Here is a 20,668-nt window from a genome sequence, read left to right as displayed (position 1 = left end):
ACTTAGGTGACTAATTCTTACATATGATTCTTCCAGTTAACTATGAAGGCATTGTCAGAAACCTCACAGTAAGTGTCGTTTTACCTGTTCTAGCTTAACTTCTACTTGGTATTTTATAGCATCAGCTATTTTCCAAGCTACTGAAATAGCATCTAGACTTTGAATCAGTGACCTTCCATATGCTGTAAAGTTAACAACAAAAAAAAGTAGTTCCTTGTAGGGAAAGGGAAGGGAAGGTCAAAGTTCAGTAAGGTGTCATTTGACTGTCTCTGGTTGTGCATTAACTAAGGTTTTGTTTTCATTTCTTTTCACTACCTCTTACATGCTGTATCATGTTGCTCTTCAAACTGCAGAACTTGTGTATCTGGACCATGCTGACTGAGGGCCAAATCAATGTAAAGCTTAGCTCCATTTCCTGGACAAGCATAAGATTAGCTTGCTCACACCCTTTTGATAAACAGCTTTGAGCTGGGATAGTGATACGTTTTTGTCAATTCCAACTTAAGGAATTTGTTTTTCTGCTCTATACTTCTAGACTTCTGTTCACATCCCTGCACCACTGAAAAATCTGTTTGTCCCTGTGTAACCAATCTAAAAAACCCTAGAGTGTCTGTGACTTCCAGTATTACAGAAATGTACAATTATTGTGCTGGATAGTCTCCTACCACTTGAAAATATCATAATGTTCATGTCTCTGTAGTTTTTATGAATTATAGGCAATACAGTTTGGTTCTGTAGAACTGTAGCCTGTAAAGAAAAAAATAAGAAGAGTAAATGGTTTCTATAATCTCATATAAATATTCTTTTAATAATTAAAAAAAACAGTTATTTTTTGCTCTAAGTATTAATATTTATGTGCCAGACCATATGACTCCAAACTTAAAGGAGTCCCTTAATAGAAGCTGTTGCAGATGCTTTGTAAGTGAAGTGCTTTGTAAGAACTGTGCATGAAATAAAGAAAATTGTGATGAAATTTACAATTTATATTTTAATTTGAAATATTTCAGTGCAGAGAACCAAATCAACCTTTCAAAGCTTATATGAAACACCTTCTGCCCAAGCGTTTCCATTATGCCAACAATGACCGGATTGAACCATTGCACTTTTATTTAAACTCCCAGTGGCAACTTGCTAGGTAAGTTGCAGTTTTCAGTACTTGGTTATACAGCAAAGAATTCATTGTTTTCTCATAGCCTTTGTCTTCCAGATGCTTAGAGTCCAGTGACAGCTATCGGAGCCTGGAATTTTTGTTCTTGTTCTTGAATTTCTTGTTGCAAGGGATGCAGAAACCATGCTCTTCTCTGCAGTTTGTGCAGACCTGAGAAGGCTCAATTCTAAACTCACAGCTATGGATACTCCCCTGTTGAATATGCACGTAGCGGCAGGCTTTGTGACACAAATGTTAGAAACTAAGATCTCCTTTTTCTCAAGCACATCGTGCCATACTTTAGGAATTTCTGAAGTGAGTCATGAATGTTAAGCATGTGTATAACTGTTGTTGAATCAGTCTTGTGAGTGATCCACATTGAATTTACAGAACATGCTGTTGTTAGTAATTAGCTTACATGTTGCGACCAATGAAATTACAACCCCCAGAATAAGGGCACCTGCTGTAATAATGTAATTTTGAACACCTCTGTGATACTCCAGGGCTTGCATCACCAAAGAGGTTTTCAGCTCATGTATTCAATAAGTCTTGTTCTGTAAAACTGAAAACGTGCAAGTTTTGTAAATCAGATTTAGGTTACTGAAAATGAATGGATTTAAGTGATGTATGTGGACCTGACATATGTTGGAGATTTGTTTTTACTAGACTGTAAGATGCCGAGCTGAATGCTCTGAATTACATTACAATGTTTATTAAAAAAATCTTAAGAAAATACTTATATAGTATACTGTAAAGTTCTGTTTCTTAAATGCCAGTGAAGTGATAATCTCTTACCCTGAGAACAAATATTTTGTTCATGTGTCTTCTGATACTTGACTTTAAATAGACACTTGAGAATTCCAGAGGAATAAGATTTATGGAGAAAACTATCATTCTAATTTTAAAGGCATTCTTCTCCAGAGCTTGAAGAATTTCTATTCCCTATGGATAAACCTCTGAAATCTTTAAATAGACAAGTAAACAATGCACCATGGAATGTATTCTAAGCTGATATGGTTTGTAAAGTATGAGTTATATAAATTGTGATTTTTTTTTTAATAGGAAACCATTTGAGATTAAAAGTTGCACAGGTGGATTCCATGGCTCTGATAATCGCTTCCCCAGTATGCAGGTGAGACTTGAAAACTTATGTTAGCTCTTACTTTTAGCACCTTCAGTTTATGAATGTTGTGGCTGTTAGGTGTTGGGATTATTATTATTTTACGACCTATGGTCATCTGCAATTAAAGAAATCAAACATTTCTTTGATTACTATTATGATGTGCTGGGTAACCCACACAAGGTGGGATTCTGTTGTTGTAAGTGTCGGGCAAATATGCAACAGGACTCGCCCCAGAGATTTGACTGTGCTGGTGAGAATATAAAGATGTTCCAAGTTTTATTGTTTTAACATTAAATGCAGGAAAAGAGAAAACTTATCTTTCCAAATCCTCAAATATAGGAATCATAGAGCACGAGATTTCAGATTGGATGGGACCTCAGGAGGTCTCTAGTTCTATCTCCAACTCAAAGCAGAGTCAGCTGTGAGATCAGACCAGATTACTCAGGACTTTATGCAACTGCATCTTGAAAACTGCCAAAGACAGAGAATGCACAACCTCTCTGGGCAGCTCCTTGGCCTCATGGTTTAAAAAAATAAATAAAAGGAAGAGGGTGGGGAGTTACTGTTGTCTCCCTGCCTCCTACCACGTACCCCTGGAGAGCATGGTGCTGCCAGCATCCCTTAGCCAGTCAGTTCCTCTGGTCTCTAAGGCTGGTCCATTCTCCATTTTCCACAGTAACTACCACCAGAAGTAACAGTCTTAAACTACAGTAAAGAAGAATGGATTTGATTATTAGAAAACTCCTTTTAAATCATTATAGAGTAGAACAGTTTGACCTGGAAGTCTATGGAGGTCCCACCAGAGGAATACTCTAAGAACTGTTCAGACACACATCTTGCAGAAATAATTATATTATTTTTGATTCTGTTTATTGCGTAAGTTGACCAAGTGGTCTCCCAACTCTATAATTCTGTTGTTTCATGATAGCCTAGGTAACACTGTTCTGAGGTAGCCCTGCTGTTAAGCGTGTCAGTCATGTTTAAATTGAGGACAGAGTCCCTAACATCTTCTCTTTAATAAGGAATGGAAAGGAAATATAGGGTATTAAACTTGAGAAACATGAAATCATATTCTCAGTCAGCTCCCTCTGATTTGGGCAAGTCACTTAACCTATTCTCTGCTTTGGTCTCTATCAACAAAACGAAAGGTGATAGTCTTTATTTCAAAAAAGTTATTTTCAGGATAAAATCTACTAACAGTTGTGAGTTAAACAGTGTTGTAAAAAGACCTATGTAGTCCCTGTAAAACATATATTTTACTCTTTAAAGACTTATTTTACATTATGATAAATAGAAATATTTAGTGTTGACATCAACTTATTTTGTTAACTGTTAATCAAACCTGTATTAATTGTGTATCAGTTTATCCTTCCAGGCTTATTCTTCTTCCCTGATCTGACAACAGAAAATCTGTTGATTTTTCTATACCTAACCATGGGTTAAACCAACAGGGCCATGTGATGCCAAATGACAGCGTACTGTAGTCTCTCTGCTACAGTGTGACTGCATAAATTTTCTTAAGCAGTTTTACAATAAAGTCAAACTTCTTGCCAGACTTGGGATTGTCAGTTTATAGCATCCCTAATTGGTCTTTCTCATCCTGTTGTAGCTTACATCATACCAGCATAGATTTCATACTGTGTAATTGCCCAGGTCAACAGAAAGGAGGTAGCGTATTCCTGCCTCATCTAGTTGCGATTAGGCCTCTTGAGAACATTGTTAGGCCACAGATTTTGGTAGCAACAATTGCAGAATAACAGCTTGCATTATGCTAACATCTTAAAAAAGAAGTTAGAAATTTCAGCCTCTATTTTTGCCACACAGCTATGAAATGAGACAATTGCATTGTTTGCAAAGAGCTTTGAGATCTGCAGAATGCAAAGCATCCATTGCTCATTCAGTATATTTATGTGGCAGATGTGCACAAGCTGCTTTACTTAAAAACAAACAAACAAACAACCCTACCTGAATATCTCAGGGTAAGTTTAAAAACAATTATCTTGACAACAGTTGAATTCAAGCATTTGCTGCCTATGCTACCTTGCTCTTAGTCCTGCAGTGAACCCTGCTCTATCCTAGCGTAAGCTTTACGTGGCTGCAGAGCTAAATAGGTCTGGGAACTGAACCAGATGAAAAAGAGCCAGCAGAAAAAAAAAATGTTTTGAAGTGACCGAGTTTCTGGATCAGGTTTGCTGTATGGCTATACAATTGCTTGTGCCAGCACAGCTCAGGAAGTGGTGCAAGAAGAATAAACAGCTGCAAATGTGAGATAGAAGTCTAGGATCTCACAATTCCTTCATCTGTTTAGAACATTGATTCTAACAGATGTTTTTACAGACTTAAATTAAAAGTTTCCAAATTGTCTACAGGTGTCCTGGTTTCGGCTAGAGTAGAGTTAATGGTGTTTAGCTGCCTGCTGGCTTAAACCACAACAGGGCATGAACAGCAATGGTTATTTTGGCTCAACATTTTCATTAAATCACTTAAATCATTTAGGAGAATAAGCTTAAGTTCTTGGAAAGCAGAGGAGAGCAAAGAACTTCATAAATGGATGAAGGAATCTTTTTAAAGGCAACGAGACAGAATTGGTTTTCCTACAACTCCTTTACTATTTTTTAAAATCATTGCTATATCTTTTCAAATATCTGATTACATGTGTTTTACTGGAATTATTTTTAAAGAAAAGGATGTTTTAACTTGATCCATACTATGTTGCTAAAGTAAAGATAAGTTTTTGGAAGAAAATGCTGAGTGCGAAGATATTTTCAGTTTCAAACTGTCTGAAAGAGAATTTCACTTTTCTCTGTGAACCCTAGGCTATCTTCATTGGTTTTGGACCAGGATTCAAGTTTCAAACTCAGGTTGATCCATTTGAAAACATTGAAGTATATAATTTAATGTGTGGTAAGTACAATCAATGGGGGTCTCCTTTGTTCATTAAAAACATAACAGCTTTTGGGTGTCAGAAATCTTCTTTTAATAATGAACTTTTTAAAGTCCTTAGAAAACTGTCCTTAAGATTTCATGCTGATTTTCATTAATTAAAAGCTGTTTTTTCTGAGAAAGATTCAGCTTCTAAATGACTGAGAACTATTCAGGCTGTGCAAGTTAGGCTGCTTGTATCTGTATTTTCCACCAGTCCCTGTGCGTGCCACTGGCTCACCAGTACTAAAACTGCCTACTTTACAATCTTCCTCTTGTCAAGAAGGCACCCTCCCTTTCTCTCTCCTATTTAATTAGAAGTTTAATTCAATATTAATCCCTCAGGTGACCTTACTCAGGCAGTGTAGTAATAGCAATCACAGTAACGGTTATGAGGATATGGGTTCAGCTGCCATGCAGCTCATTTCCAGAAAGCCTGAGTCATGTCCCCCCTGCCCCATCCAATTTTTCATGCACTTGAGCAATTTCTTGTGAGGTCTGTCATGTGTGTTCTTACTTGTTGTTTTCCTTTTCTATGTTTTCAATTTTAATTATTTGATTTAGATGTTTTTAATTCAGTTAACTGAATTTGAGATTTTCTTTTTGAAATTGACATATCTTCCTGAGTCATGTAATAGACTTTCTCCCTGATTCACCCATGTCTGTGTCACGTGTTCAATGTATGTATTGTATCTTTTAATACATGAATTTGGATGTTTCCCTGTCCATTCTCAGTGTCTAATATCACAGCTGTTTCAAATGCACCTTTTTTTGTCTTTTAATGGTCTGCAACTATATTGTTAGCTTGCAGTTCCATGGCTTTAGAGTCTTGCTCTAAAGCTCAGTCTCTTCATTTGCATAGCTGCAGTACTCAGGTTCCCCATTTCTTATACCTCTGTGGTCTTCAGTGCACTGGAGAAGTGGGTTTTATTTCAGAAAATCAGACCTGGCTGCCCTCCTGCTTTTCCCCTTTCACATACAATGTGACTGTTATTTCCTGCTCTTGTGCCCGTTCTCCTTCATTCTGTATTTCATGGTTTCTCCCAAAGCCCATTGCTAGTTTTTCTGCTTTCAGAGTTAATTTATTCCCCTCGAGGTCTTCACCTGTTTGCCATTATCTCCTGCCTCCTTCTCTTTCTTGCCAGGATCCATGCTTGCTCTAACACATGCTTCTGTGAGAGACAATATGTTGCCAAAGGGTTTGATCCAGAAAGCACTTAACGGGAACACTGCACGTGCTTGAGATCAGTGGCAATATTCAGGTATACCATATTTAAACCACATGTTTAAATTCTTTGCTGGAATAGGAAACAGAGGCCATTAGGAAGTGTGTATTGCATACCCTTGTATATTTTGATGTCTTGTCATGTAGTGGTTGATTTCCTTGAACCTTCTTATATTCCCCCATTCCTTTCTGTATATGCCTCAGGGGAGGGGTAGAGTCCTTACTGGCATCTCATGGAAGCAAGTTCAGTGACAGATGAGACATCTTGTGTGTATTCCCTGAGATACAGATTTCTTCTATCCTGTACAGAAAGAGTTAGAAGCCAGCAACTTAACTTTTAGGTAGAAAATGATGACACGAGACAACTTCCTAAACCTTTTCCTTGCTAAGGGCTTTAGGTGTGGTTCTGGATGGCAAAAAGGCATCTTCTTTCCCTTGTCATTTGGGTTCCTAGGGTGCACCTTCTTCAAAGGGCAGCTAGAGAAAGAACGGTTCCAATTTATGCAGCACATCAGAGCTCAAATCATGAACACCAGATATGCACAACTGATTGTCTTGTCTGAATGAGGGAATTTCATCTCATGTTTTCCAAAGCGTTCGAACTGCTAGACTTGGGGGTTTCTCAGATATTGTGAGTTCCTGGATGCTCCAATTAAAATGATAAGAAGATAAGAGTGTAATTTAGCTGTTGAACTGGGGATGTGAGTTCCAGGATTGATTCTGTGGTGTGGGTTATTATTATTTTTTTGTTGTTTTATTATTATTATTTATATATTGTTTTGTTTGAGATGTTCATTGGAGCAGGGACTGCTTTAGAAACCTTGATTTATTCTTCCCAAAGCAAAGCAGCTTATTCTGGAGGGAATGAGGTCATAACATGAATGGCACAGTGCAGGGAGAAATGTATTCAATTCCCACATGTAGGAAGGAAAGGTGAGCTCTGAACTCCTGTGCTCTAGGTGAGTGATCTAACCACTGAGCTTTTGGATACAAGGCTGTCTCATCATGTGCTGTACTTTGAAAACATACTAAACCTATGAAATAATATGAAGTAGATGGAGGAACAAAAAATCTACAAATCCTAGTGAGGATTAAACATGAAATGGGGCTTGGTCTTTTCAGCTTTGCAAAACTGCCTGATGTGTCTCTGAGCACTGGTGTTAGGCAGCTTTTAGTTGGTTGAGTTTCTTTAACTGCAGATGTGGTTTTGCAATACAGACATTTTTTATGGTTAGACTCTGCTTTGGTTGGAATTTTGAAGCTTAACATTTTAGAGTTCAGTGCTAAGCAGAACCCATGTTCTATGCTGGTTATTCTACAGTTTTACACGTTAGTGATGTTTAACTGAAGTGTATGTACTTAATTTCCAGATAATTAAAAAACAAACAAAGAAAAAAACCCACCACCACCAAAAACAAAACAAAACAAAACAACAACAACAACAAAAAAACAGACTTATGCCCCAAAACTTAAATGTGTAGCCACAGGCTTTATGTGTTTGAGATTTCCATTCTGTCTTCTATTGCATGTTTGGATGCTGCAAGTTCACTTCCCTTTAGAAGTAATCCTCTGTTATTTTTTGTGCTTGTTCTGTCCTTGCAAGCAGACTAATACTATCCTGAACCCTAGCTGAGAATATATGTGCTTCCTTTTAAAGGGGTCATTACTTTCCCTTTCAGTTGTTCTGAATAGCAAGCAGTGCAGGATTATTGACTCACCCATACTTTTAATCACCCATAACTGTAATCACAATACAAGCAGCAGTGTGTTACAGTCTTTTTTTACATCCTGTTATTTGAATTGTTTTGTAGACTTGCTTGATTTGAAACCAGCCCCAAACAATGGAACCCATGGACAGCTAAACCATCTTTTAAGGAATCCCGTTTACATCCCTCAGCATCCCAAGGAAACAATCCATCCTTCTGAATGCTCTGTTGTGGGACAAAGAACCTTTCCAGTGAGCCTTGGCTGTTCCTGCAAGACAGTGGTATGTGCTGAAATGGTTGAAGTTGTGGAGGCAGATGTCTGTGGTGTATTCAGAGGGAGACTCTGGATTATGTATTTACCCTGTAGTTTTTCAGCTTGGGTTTTTTATCTGTTTTTTGATCTAGTCTCAGATCAAAATGAAATCTTGCCTGGGGCTAGTGGGTACTAGCCTGTATTTGCACGTTCATTTTTGCAGTTTTCTTATGTAAAGACACATTCAGCTATGAAGAGCCTGGAAAACACTGCAGAAGCAAGTTTTGATGGGGAAAGCATTCAGTTCTTGCTTCACTAAATTGTGTTGAAACTTTCTTTCTGTGACTATGTTGTGTCCTTGGGCTGTGTATTTCAAGGCTGTTGATTTGCCTGTGGCAAAAGCATGTTTCTGAATATTCTCCATAGCTCCTTTCCCGTAGATGTCAGTGAGTTCTGTACAGGGATAACTTGCAAGACAGAAGTATTAACATTTGTTATTTTAAGTGTAGCAGTACCTCATAATTTGCTTTGTGGAACACATAGGAGAATCTCAGTGTTTTTGCTTTATACTTACAGGGTTTGCCAGTAAGGGATTTTCAACAGCGTTTAAATCTCACTGAAACAGAAGGTAAGCACTTTAGCTAGTAGAATAGAATGATAACAAAAATGTAAGAATGATTAAAAAACATGAAATGTTTGATGTCTAAAGCCCTGAGCAAATCTCAGACATGTGGGATAAAAATTCTTTGAACTACTCTGGGGCTATAGTGATGTGTATATATTTGGGATTCAGATGCAGTCCTGCTGAACCATTTGTTCTTAAATAAATGTTTATTCTTGTACGTGTGTTTCTATGGCACATGTATCATCTGAATTTTCCAGCACTGAAGTAATGATCACTCCAGAAGGTAAAGCAAAGGTGTTGTATAGGGAAGTATCTGACAAGAATGTGACGCCAGCACACTTATAATGAAGCATGGAGTATTCATGTGATCTGGTTGTTACATGGGGTTAAGTCATTGCTTGTTGTGATTCTGCTGTGTTTCAAAACTATGGGCATACACATGCCAAGTTTGAGCTGCAGTTTGCAAGGTGGTAAATGTGCTCATGACTCATAAAACAAAATAGACTAGTTTGGGCATGAAGCAAGTAAGACAATAAATAAATAATGAAAATCAAGTTGAAATGGAATATACTAATACCTTGATACTAATACTTTAAAAAGTGAAATCAAGATAATTAGGTTGTCAGAAGGAGAAATAAGCTGATAGAGACCTTTGCCATGTGTTTGCTCATTAAACCTTGTTTCTTAAGCAAATAAACTCTGTATTTGGTGACACCACACTGTACCTCACTAATAACTACTGGATTTGTATGCCAGCTACAGGCAGGCATACAGCAATACTTGCTGCTTATTCAGGACTAATTTAAGCCTTCTGTTGACTTGTGTAGTTTGCCCTGGCACAAAAAGCGGGCAGAGTTTTCTTGAGTCTTTTCCACTAACAACAGGGCATCTTCTTAAAATGTGTCCCAGAGCCTTTTAAAAATCTTTCTGTATTGTAACACCCATGAGAGCACACAGTGACATCCAGTTAGTAAGATACAGAAGTATGTGCTTTTCCTGTAGCAGGTAAGCAGTTTCACTAAAACAAGCTGTTAATGTGTAGGTAGAAGCCTGAGTGCTCTGCTGAATCTGGCTTTGAAGAAATATGCCAGGCACATAATCCATTTTAGTCCCATTTTTTTAAAATATAAACCTAAGGTGCTCAATCTACATTTCTGAAACAGTGGGGTCTGGGCTTGGATTATGAGTGAGACCTATGTTAGCACTCATCTTAATAGCAGCAATTTGCTTTTAAGCTGTATGAATTGTGCACTTATTAGTTATAAAAGGCATTATCACAGATAATGAAAACTTAGTAGCCAGACTAGGTGCTCCTTAAGCTTATTTAGAGTTTATTAATTACCTTTGCGTATTTTGGCTTTGATCACTATAACTTGACAGCCTGTGAGAACAATGAGGTATTAACTGCATATTCAGTTTTATGAAAAAAAAAAAAAACTAAAATGTTTGCCTTTTCCTTCATGGACAGAGAAGTAAATGTCATAATCTTGACGTTCTTTGTGATGTGGAATTACAGTGAGAAAGAAAACTGCAGCATTAATTGAACGTTTTTTTTCCTCATTTAAAACAATTGCCTTGAAGTTGTAGATTTGTGCATGGCAGTGAACTACTTAACAGAAAATATCCTTTGAACCTTGATACCCTTCCTTATAATTCCAGACCTGTAACAATTGAAAATACTTCAATTTTCAGGAGCAAAGTAATATTTTTATCATTTAAGATAATTTCATAATATTCTAGCTTTGCTTAGTTTTTTATTTTACGTCAGAGAACTAGAAACTTGAAGAACTTATTTTTTGTTTGTTTCCAGTCAGCAAAATAGTCTTCAATGTTTTGATGAAATTTAAATCTATCTTGGGGGGGTGGGTGGGGAGAAGGACCTGAAAGTTTTTGCTGATGTCTTTTGACAGCAGCAGATGATTACAAGAGCATGTGTTTCTTATGACTTTCTTTAGTTACCTTTTTTTCTTTTTAAGATAAATTATATTGACTCTAAATAATTCTGTTGCTAACTCTGCTTTACTCTTCAGCTTATGTTTAATAACTTCTCCTCTTCTTATCGCACATACTGTCTTTCTGATACGGTTGTAAAGGAAAGTCTTCACTCGTCTGTTGGATGAGGTGGTTGGCCAATCGATATAAACAGGCAGTGTCTTAGGCAAGGATTTGTGCAATATCTTGCATAAGGCACTTGGAGATACTTATTTCCATATACAAACTTTCTAAAGAGGTGTGGTCCATGAGAGAGAGAAGAAAGCTTTTGTGGCTATCGCCGTCATTATAAAGCAAGTCCACATGCATCTGAAGATCTAACCAGTATTTCATTTAGATCTCTATATTTCATAGCCCTTTAAGTGTCACTTTTAATATGACTTTGTGGGTTATGCTAAAGTAGTCCCTTTAGCAGCTTAGAAATCATGACAGTTTGTTTGTGTCCCATCTAAATGTTAAGTAAAAGCAGATCCCACATTATATATTTATATCAAAACACAAAGTCAACTAAGACTTAAATTTGCATCAGATTCATCTATTATTTTAAATGGCAAAATGTTTTAACTATACTGTAAAAGTGAACTTGGTATGTTTGAATTATGGATATTGGTGTTTTACTTTATACTGGCATTGTCAGTTTACTTATTGCCTTGTCACAGAAACTATGCCTTTGATACAAGAATTAATTTCTTTTACTCCATTACTGTGACTTCTCTGTTTGGTAATTAGAAACTAGGGCAAGTGTAGGTGTATAAGAGAGGAGGGTTCTCAAAAATCAGTATTGACTGAAACGTAACAAGCACTATTTCTGTTCTAGTTAAGAAGACAGAGAAACTTACTTTGCCCTATGGACGACCCAGAGTTCTGCAGAAGAGACATAATTACTGCCTACTTTACCATTACCGCTATGTAAATGCGTACAGCAAGGACTACAGGATGTCTTTGTGGAATGCGTATACCATTAACAAAGATGTAAGTAACTGAATAAAGGTTAAAGCAAATTTGAAAAGTAAAAAGCTTGAGCATAAGTTATTCCTGAACACCTCTCATTTAGGTTGGAAGAGACTCTAAGATCATCTTATCCAACAGTTAGCTTAGCACTGCCAAGTCTACCCTTAAACCATGTCATGAAGCATAACATCTACGCATTTTTTGAAGGCTTCTAGGGATGGTGACTCAACTACTTCCCTAGGCAGCTTGTTCCAACAATTCACAACCCTTTCAGTGAATAAATTTTTCCTAATATCCTACCTAAACCTGCTCTGGTGCAACTTAAGGCCATTTCCTCTTGTCTTATCACTTGGTGCTTGGAAGAAGAGACTGATTCCCCACTTTGCTATTGCCTCCTTTAATGTAATTGTAAAAAGTACAATACGGTCTCCCCTGAGCCTCCTTTTCTCTAGGCTAAACAAACCCAGCTCCCTCACCTGCTCCTCATAAGACTTGTTCTCCAGACCCTTCACTAGCTTTTTTTGCCCATTTTTAGACACACTCCAGCACCTCAATTGTCCTTCTTGTAGTGAGGGGCCCAAAACTGAACACAGTACTCGAGGTGTAGCCTCACCAGAGTCAAGTACAGAGGGACAATTGCTTCCCTAGTCCTGGCCACGCTATTTCTGATACAGGCCAGGATGCTGTTGGCCTTCTTGGCCACCTGGGCACACTGCTGGCTCATATTCAGCCGACTATCAACCAGTACTCCCAGGTCCTTCTCGGCCAGGCAGCTTTCCAACCACTCATCTCCCAGCCTGTAGCTCTGCTTGGAGTTGTTGTGCCCCAGGTGCAGGACCTGGCATTTGGCCTTGTTGAACTTCATACAGTTGGCCTCAGCCCATCGCTCCAGCCTATCCAGATCCTCCTGCAGAGCCTTCCTACCCTCAAGCAGATCAACACACACACACCTAACTTGGTGTCATCTGCAAACTTACTGAGGGTGCATTTGATCCCCTCATCCAGATCATTGATAAAGATACTGAAGAGAAGTGGCCTCAGTACTGAGTCCAAATATATGTGAGATATAAAAAGGCATTTTGTATGATCTTCTATTTACTTTCCTATATTAGTAAGGATTGGCTTTGATTCCTTCCTGTTCCTCAGCATGAGCTGCGGTTTTTGCCTTGTGGAGAGAGCAGATCCACCAGGAAGTGTGGAGACCGTTGCCAGTGGTACTGAGGCCCTATGAGTCTACGGCTTGGCAACATAGGTCCACTATAGCAGTTTGGCAGGGCTATCCTTTAAGTCTTTAAGCGGTGCTCATAGTGCTGTAGGAGCCTTTTGAAAAGATAATCTTTGTACTATCTACAACCATTCATGCCCTAATCCAATCTTTCCACCAGATCATCCTGATTCGGGGGGGGGGGGGGGGGGGAGTCGGTGGAGATAAATCTGGCCTTTGCTGTCCTCGGCCCTATGCTAAAATGTTCATATACATGCAGATAGATCACTGATCTCAAGAACGAAAGTTTTTCAGGTTGGTTTTCCAAGTTGGAGAAGATGTAGAAGCCAAGTCATTCTTGAATTAGGACTGTAGAAGATGCTTTTTGGTTCGATTATCTGGGCCTCATAGATTTTAAATAATGACTACTACAAGTAAATCAAACTAAGCTCTGTCAAGGTTGGCTTGATCTTCAATCTGTGGAGAGTTTGGTGGCCTGAAGCAACCATTTACTGTAGCAAGTGGCCATGTGGGGAGAGATGACTAACAGCACATCTGGCTGCCTCTGATTCTTAGCCTGAATGGGCAAATACATTCACACCAGATCAAGTTATCTTTAATAGGGACCTCTGACTTTTCATTTGGAAAAAGTTACTGTCAACTAGAAATCTGCAGTTCTGTTCAATCTATTTACAAAATATGTAGCAGATGGGAGGGCTTGTTTTTCACTGGTGAAACAGGGATACCAGTTGAATCTTAAGTCTCTTCACTACCACTGAAGGCAACTGTTGCTAAGTATTTAGAGTTCTTCAATCCCCCACCCTGTGACATTATTGCAAGTCAGCTGTCCATTTTACCAGTGATACTTTCTTCTTGTTCAACAGGACAAATGGCTTTCTGCTACAGAAGGTATCTCCAGCTGTTTACACAAGGATGTTCGTATTCCTTTTAATCATAACCAGACATGTTCGTTTTACAACCATCATCCTCAGCTATCTTATGGATTCCTTTCTCCTCCAAGTAAATACATTGCCTTCATTGTTTACAGTATATGAGATTTAAATAATTTGTAATGCAGTAGCTATATTCTTTTATAAATGTTACTGATTGATTAATCAGAGTTTGAAGCAGTAGTTGCTGAATTATTGCAATTCTTTTTAGCATATGAGAAAGAAAAACATTGCAGGTGCTTCAGCAGTTGGTGGGTTGTCCAAGGTCATTTACTACTTCCTGAAAGCTTCTGAGCTTGTCAAGTTTCTAACATGGCATCTCACGGAAGAAACTGGAAGGAATGTATAAAACATGAGTCAAGTCTGGCAAACTAAAAAACTGCAAATTCGCGTTGTGTGACAGGAATTAGTTGGAACTACCCAAAGTAAAATTGAGCCATTTGTCCTTAAGTGAAAAACTGCCATGCTAAGTTTATTTTATACTTGAAATATACTCTTACGTGCCCTATGTGGTCTTTAGTAAAGGGATTTAGTATTTGGTCTGAAAAGTTATGCTCTTGCTCTCGATGCATATTACAAAAATATTCGTCTGTTTACAAATGGTTACGTTGTATGTGAACTGTTGTTGATGTGATCTGGAAGTATTCTACATCCATTTTACTGCATAAAGTATTGAGTAGTAGGTTATTTTAACATCCACATCAAGTGTAACTTCCAAAGTCAAACAGAGCTCCTATTTTTGTGCCGAAATTCTGTAGGCAGAACAAGTTGGTCTGACATTCATGGGGTGAATTTTATACCCTTCCCCTCAGTTCAAAAACCTGTTCTGATATTCTAAAATGTTAAAATATGTGTCCACTGTGACAAGTGCAATTAGTATTGCTGCTAAGATTATTTTATTTTTGGAACTGGAAACTTCAGCATGTACTGAAGTTACCACTGAGACCCACATCAACTTTGAGAAGTGAAGTTAGGTCAGCTCCACATTAACATCATTACATTAATCTTTAAAGTTGTGTTTTCATGCTTTTAAAGTAACAAATCCAAGTAACTAATTCCTTTTTGATTTTAGATTTGATGACAGATGCAAGCAAACCTCACTATGATGCCTTGCTTACCAGCAACATTGTGCCAATGTATCCTGCATTTAAAGGTATATATTTGTGCATTTGAATGCAAGACTCCTGATATCTTGCTTGCTTCCAAACCATTCAAAAGATCCCTGATACAGCTGTCTCTGTGAAATAAGAGCTGCCCAGACTGTGGACTTCTTATATTGGTGAAAATTTCCTTGAAGTAGGCTTGTCACCTGTGGGACAAAGACCTACCATTGTGAGCTTAGGATTCCTAATCAACTGGCTAGTTGCACAGGATTGTAGTATAGATGTCTCCATTTAATGCCTGATATTTTTGCTTGCATTTCCCTACCAATCTAAACAAGGTTTTATACAGTGTCTTCTAGAGAACCTAGATGCCAGTTGTATAGTTATGTGAGTTAAATTCACTCCTATTTTAGGAACATCTCCTAATCTCAGATGACTTTCCTGGCAGAAATTTAGGGTCTCAATCACTAAGAAAACAGGAAAATAATCAAATCTCTAGCAGAAAAGATATGAAGACCTGGGTGTTCCTAGATGAGACTGGACACAAGGCAGTCAGCTAAGGGAGATTAAGCACATTCCTGGTGAAAAGAATAAGAAGTATGGCACTTCCTTTGGACAAAAGAGGTGTCCTTTTTTTGTAATGGAGCAGTAGTTCTCTCTTAAATTGAATTAAAAATATAGAAGTAAGGAGACGTTGCATGTACATCTAAACTGAAAACATGCACATGAAATAGAGATGTGGGTGTACATGCTAGCCATGATAGATGTAGCCTTTGTAAACTCTGAACACCTGTATAATTTGCTATTTTCCTAGCTTACCATGCCTGCCTGTACTCTACTGAAAACTCTGCACAGTTATATTAACATCTCCTACCTTGGAGATGATGCTTACCACTTCAACTGCTGTGTTTCAGTGTTATGGAACTACTTCCATCAATACCTGCTGCCTGAATATGCTGCAGCCAGAAATGGTGTCAATGTAGTCAGTGGTCCTGTGTTTGATTATGACTTTGATGGACTGTATGATACCCCAGAAAAGGTGAAAAGGTGAGAATCTTTTGCATTGTAATCCTTTGCTTCTCTACTCCATTAGAAGTCACAAAGTAATTATGATCCTTGTTAGCCAGGAAGGCATCTTGCTGAGATGGACCCTTCTCAGGTTATGACAGTTCAGAGAGAGGCAGTAAAATGGCTCTAAACAGACAGAGCTGTGTAAAGCTCAGAAGTAAACAACAAGCACATAGAAAATGCATGCTAGAAATGTGTCATCCTAAAACCTGACAGTGAAGCGTAAGAGAAGCTGTTGCATGTGGAATAATGTCTGTTAGCCTGAAAACTTATGCCATTGCCTCTAGGAGCGGATGAGGCAGGGTCTTATCTCTAGTATTGTGGTTGATATTCCTGAGTCTATGTATCTGGCAGTATTCCACTACTAAGTTGTCAGCACAAATGTAGTAGTTGGTCCCAGCTAGCAAAATTGGTTTAAGATAGAGGACAGATGGTAAATTCCTGCACCTTTTTATGATAAATCAGTTCTTAGTTGTTATACCTCATCAAACTCATTATTTGGATCAGCCTACAAGCCAAACTTGATATCTGGAATATACTGTCAACTTTGATTGCAGATGAATTTGCCTTCCAGGACTAGGCTTTCTTTCAATTAAACACATGGATTGGTAAAGTCATTATGCCAGAATATAGCTGATTATTGCCATTTGTTCTTTGCACAAGTGTGATTTGGTAGATTTACTGAAAGATCTTATGCATTTCAGACACCGTGGTAACTCAGAAGTTCCTGTTCCAAGTCATTTCTTCATTATGCTGACTAGTTGTAAAAATACTTCTGAAACTCCTCTGGAATGTGAAGGGTCTCTAGATGCCTTGTCTTTCATTTTGCCTCACAGAGAAGACAACAGTGAAAGCTGCACAGTAAGTAGGCTGTTTAGTCCCCATACACATCAGAAGCGAGGCTTGAACATGTTTTGCTTGAATATCAGTGATTAGCTAATTAAAGACTGTAAAAACCCTGAGGTCTATCATGATCATCCCAGGAGGGAAGACATTTTTGTAAACAGAATTATGTTAAAATGTGTATATATGCTTAAACGTGAAAATAGGCATTTTCTGTTCAAAGACCAAGACTTTTAGCTAGTGGAGTAGTGAGAATGTGTTGAGAGAATTGGTGTGATGAATACATAACTTTCTGTAGCAGTAGTATCTAGTCATAATATCTGAGAAGGCTGAAGAGCTTCTAGGAGAAGGTTTCATCCACAAAGAAGGTTCAGTTGTAGATCAAATGCATACCCAAAAGGAGAAGACATAGATAGTCTTGAACAGCATTGGCTGCTTCTAGTTCAGGTGCCTTGGCATTATGATGGGAATCCACATAGCTATTCTCCATATAAACCAGAACAAAGCATGTGAAGCGTGCTGACCTGTCCTACAGAGATTTACACAAGTCACTCCCCAAGTCAAATACAGTTCTCAGCAGCAGCTTTATGATAGAGATGGTGGATAGATGTTGGACTTCACCAGACACTCCTCACTATCACCAGCTTTCAGCTGGTGCAGATTCTCGTTCTGTGTACTTGAGGATGTTAACAGCAAGTACTAAATTCAGTCAAGCTTATTATAACTATTTATAGAAGCCAGTGCTTTCTATTTGTTAAATGCTTGCCACCAGTGACTGCGTTTTGCCCTTATAAAACATTAAAATGTCTTTTTTATTCCCTGACATATGTTTAGTCAATTAGTAAATTACATTTTACAAACCCTGTTTTTCTTCCTCTTTCCCAATAGGATGGCAAGTCTGAGTCTTTGTGGGTTGAAGAGAGAATGAAGTTTCACACAGCTCGGGTCAGAGATATAGAATTACTTACAGGACTCAGCTTCTATCAAGACAGAAAACAGCCAGTATCTGAGATTTTACAGTTAAAAACATATTTACCAACTTTTGAAACAGTCTGATTTTTCCTATGGAATGTTGTTGTCCATTTCACAACTGATTTGTAAATAGACTGTTTTTAATTAATGATTTTTTTTTTTAAATAAGCTGGAACATTTATTGAGATCTCTTGACCAAAATGCCAGTAGGGAGGAGAGTGGGTGCCATATTTGTATCTCAGGGACTCCTGATGGACTATGTATATAACACAGGACGGCAGCTCCTGTCATTCCCACTTGAATGTGGTAAACCATGTCCATTATTAAATGTTATTGGCATTTGATCATCATAGTCTGAGAAACAAACAAAAAAAAATATCTTTTACATGCACTGGAGAAGAAGAAATTTATGAGGTATGGGTTATGATCAATATTCTACTCTAAAAATAGAGATAATTAGCAAATATCTTACAGTTTGGGGGAAATAACTGTGTTCTTGACCATTGAAATACAAACAGCAGCACCTTTCTACTCCAGTTTTCCTTGAAGCATGAATTGCATTCTGAGCGTTGGGTCTCATAAAATAATGCAGCATTATGGTGCAAGAACCTATATTGAGGTTAGCAGTAAGACTGACACGTTAAACTTCCTCAGCAAGGAATAGGCTCCTAGGTAGTTTTGATAGCAGTGAAGTGTTGGTATGTTGCTGCCCTCTAGTGTCTCCAACACTGAGGGAGAGTTTGATGCATATTTTACATGTTGCATATGCGTCCTCAGAATTATTTTGAATATGATGTATCAAGTCACCTACAAATTAGGAAAAAAAAATAATCAGAAAGATGCCTGACCTCTCAGAAATAATTTTTCACCAAATATAAGTTTAATTTGAAGTAAAATAGTTTTTTTTCTTAAAGCAAAGATGCCTTTTTAGATTTGGTGCATGATTACATCATTTGTGGTTTTGAAATTCTTTTTTTTTCCTCCAAGAAAAGGTAATTTTGCACTAAGATTGTTGCCTTAAAATGGTAATATGATCTTCTTTAATGGCACAGGTTTTACTTCTCATCACTACAGTAAATGCTCACAGGCAGTTCAGTTGTCCATTGGCAGCAAACAGTCAGATCTTAGCTACATTTTTAGCTGTCTCTTTAGTGCTACATCATCCAGCTCACATAAGTTACCTATCTTGAACGCAGACAGTGCTAGATGCAAATCCTGAAGAAGCATGTCATGAGCTTTCTTGGAAGCTCTCAGGTCACACGCACAGCTGCTACAGGCACTCAGGAGTGTAGAAACTCCCTCCTTTTCTAGACTCTCGCCTTTGTAATTCTCCCACTCTCTCTAAAACTGATGAGCCAAAATTGCCTCTGTTATGTATAAAGTTTGGCGTAGTCAATTACACATTTGTTCTTCTCATTTTAAAAGAAAGAAAATACATCACGCACAAGTATTTTAGAAGACTGAAGAGTCTGTGACTGAGCAGAGAGAGGCATTTGACCTTACAGTTTGGTCAGGGCATGGTGGAGGCTGGATTCAAAGCCTGCTGAAGTCAATAGAAGCTTTCCCATTAACTTCAGTTTGAGTGGGCTGACGTCCTGGGACATTTTTTTCCTTTACCTAAGTGTATTTTCTTGACCTTCTGTTACAAGCATGTTTTTTTTTTTTCCTAAAGTAGTTTCACTGTGTGAAATTTAAATGTGTTGTAGCAACCTCACATGACGACATGACTGTGACAGCATTATTCAGTGTAACTGCTTTGTAACGTTGCCTGTGACCAATAAAAACATCGGATGATGTATGCTGTTCTTGACCCTTTTTTGTACCAAATGCTACTGACTAGCTGAATACTAGTACACATACATAGCACTCTGTAACTCTTCTAAGCTGCAGTAGTTATTGACCGATGCCTGATTTCAGGCAAGAGGTGGTGAGAAGTTCCATATAAATCTCATTTATCAAGGTTGGTTTTGATTCAGATTGGCATGGAATAAAGCTCCAATATAAAATAATCTCAATGAAATACACCAATAAATCAGTAAATTTGGGAGATAAACCTATGTCCTCTTGGGACAAAATATTCTTACATCTGGTAGAACCGGTATCATCTCCTGAATGCAAATGACAGGGATGTTAACGCCTTCAGAAAGTGAAGCAATGCCAATTTCAATTGAGAGGCAGCACGGCCAGCCTAGCTCCTGGGTAAAGATGGAACAGGATGGACTTTAGGGAGCAGCTGACTTCTGGTTTGACCTAGGGAAGATTTTGGATGGGAGAGTGGCTGTGAAAGCTGATGTGGTCATCAAGACGGGGTGGTTGCTGAGAAGAGTGTGCGATGTGGCCTTGCCAGAAATTTTCAAGTTAACTTGACAGAGCAGAGAGCTATCTTGGTTTCATCCTAGTGTAAATAGTTTTGCTTCTTTTATTTCTTCATATTTGCTTTTTAAAAATGTGCAATTGTGTCATCTAAGTGTTGTGAATAAACACTTTTATTTTTTCCCATAACTTGACTTGTTTATTTACTTAATTTTATAGGATGGTGGGGCAGGAATGAGCGTTGGGGAGAGGACATCTCAGGATGGTTTTG

General features: G+C 38.0%; 1 protein-coding gene across 2 annotated transcripts in view; it reads left to right on the top strand.

The window, feature by feature from the left end:
- ENPP1 (ectonucleotide pyrophosphatase/phosphodiesterase 1) overlaps positions 1-19,894 on the top strand; it is a 55,433-nt gene extending 35,539 nt beyond the window's left edge. For both annotated transcript variants that reach the window (XM_080583847.1, XM_080583848.1), the window contains 12 exons: positions 37-68; positions 1,008-1,135; positions 2,210-2,279; positions 5,087-5,174; positions 8,229-8,404; positions 8,953-9,004; positions 11,811-11,965; positions 14,033-14,168; positions 15,171-15,251; positions 16,116-16,248; positions 16,974-17,130; positions 18,001-19,894. In XM_080583847.1, coding sequence (XP_080439973.1) covers positions 37-68; positions 1,008-1,135; positions 2,210-2,279; positions 5,087-5,174; positions 8,229-8,404; positions 8,953-9,004; positions 11,811-11,965; positions 14,033-14,168; positions 15,171-15,251; positions 16,116-16,248; positions 16,974-17,130; positions 18,001-18,168 — 1,376 coding nt within the window. In that variant the 3' untranslated portion in view covers positions 18,169-19,894. The remainder of the gene's footprint in view (positions 1-36; positions 69-1,007; positions 1,136-2,209; positions 2,280-5,086; positions 5,175-8,228; positions 8,405-8,952; positions 9,005-11,810; positions 11,966-14,032; positions 14,169-15,170; positions 15,252-16,115; positions 16,249-16,973; positions 17,131-18,000) is intronic.
- The last annotated feature ends 774 nt before the right edge of the window (positions 19,895-20,668 follow it).

Source organism: Anser brachyrhynchus (assembly GCF_964034855.1).
Source record: "Anser brachyrhynchus genome assembly, chromosome: 3".
Taxonomy (NCBI): Eukaryota; Metazoa; Chordata; class Aves; order Anseriformes; family Anatidae; genus Anser; species Anser brachyrhynchus.
The sequence above is the reverse complement of the archived record's forward strand: the minus strand, read 5'-3'. Positions and strand labels throughout refer to the sequence as shown.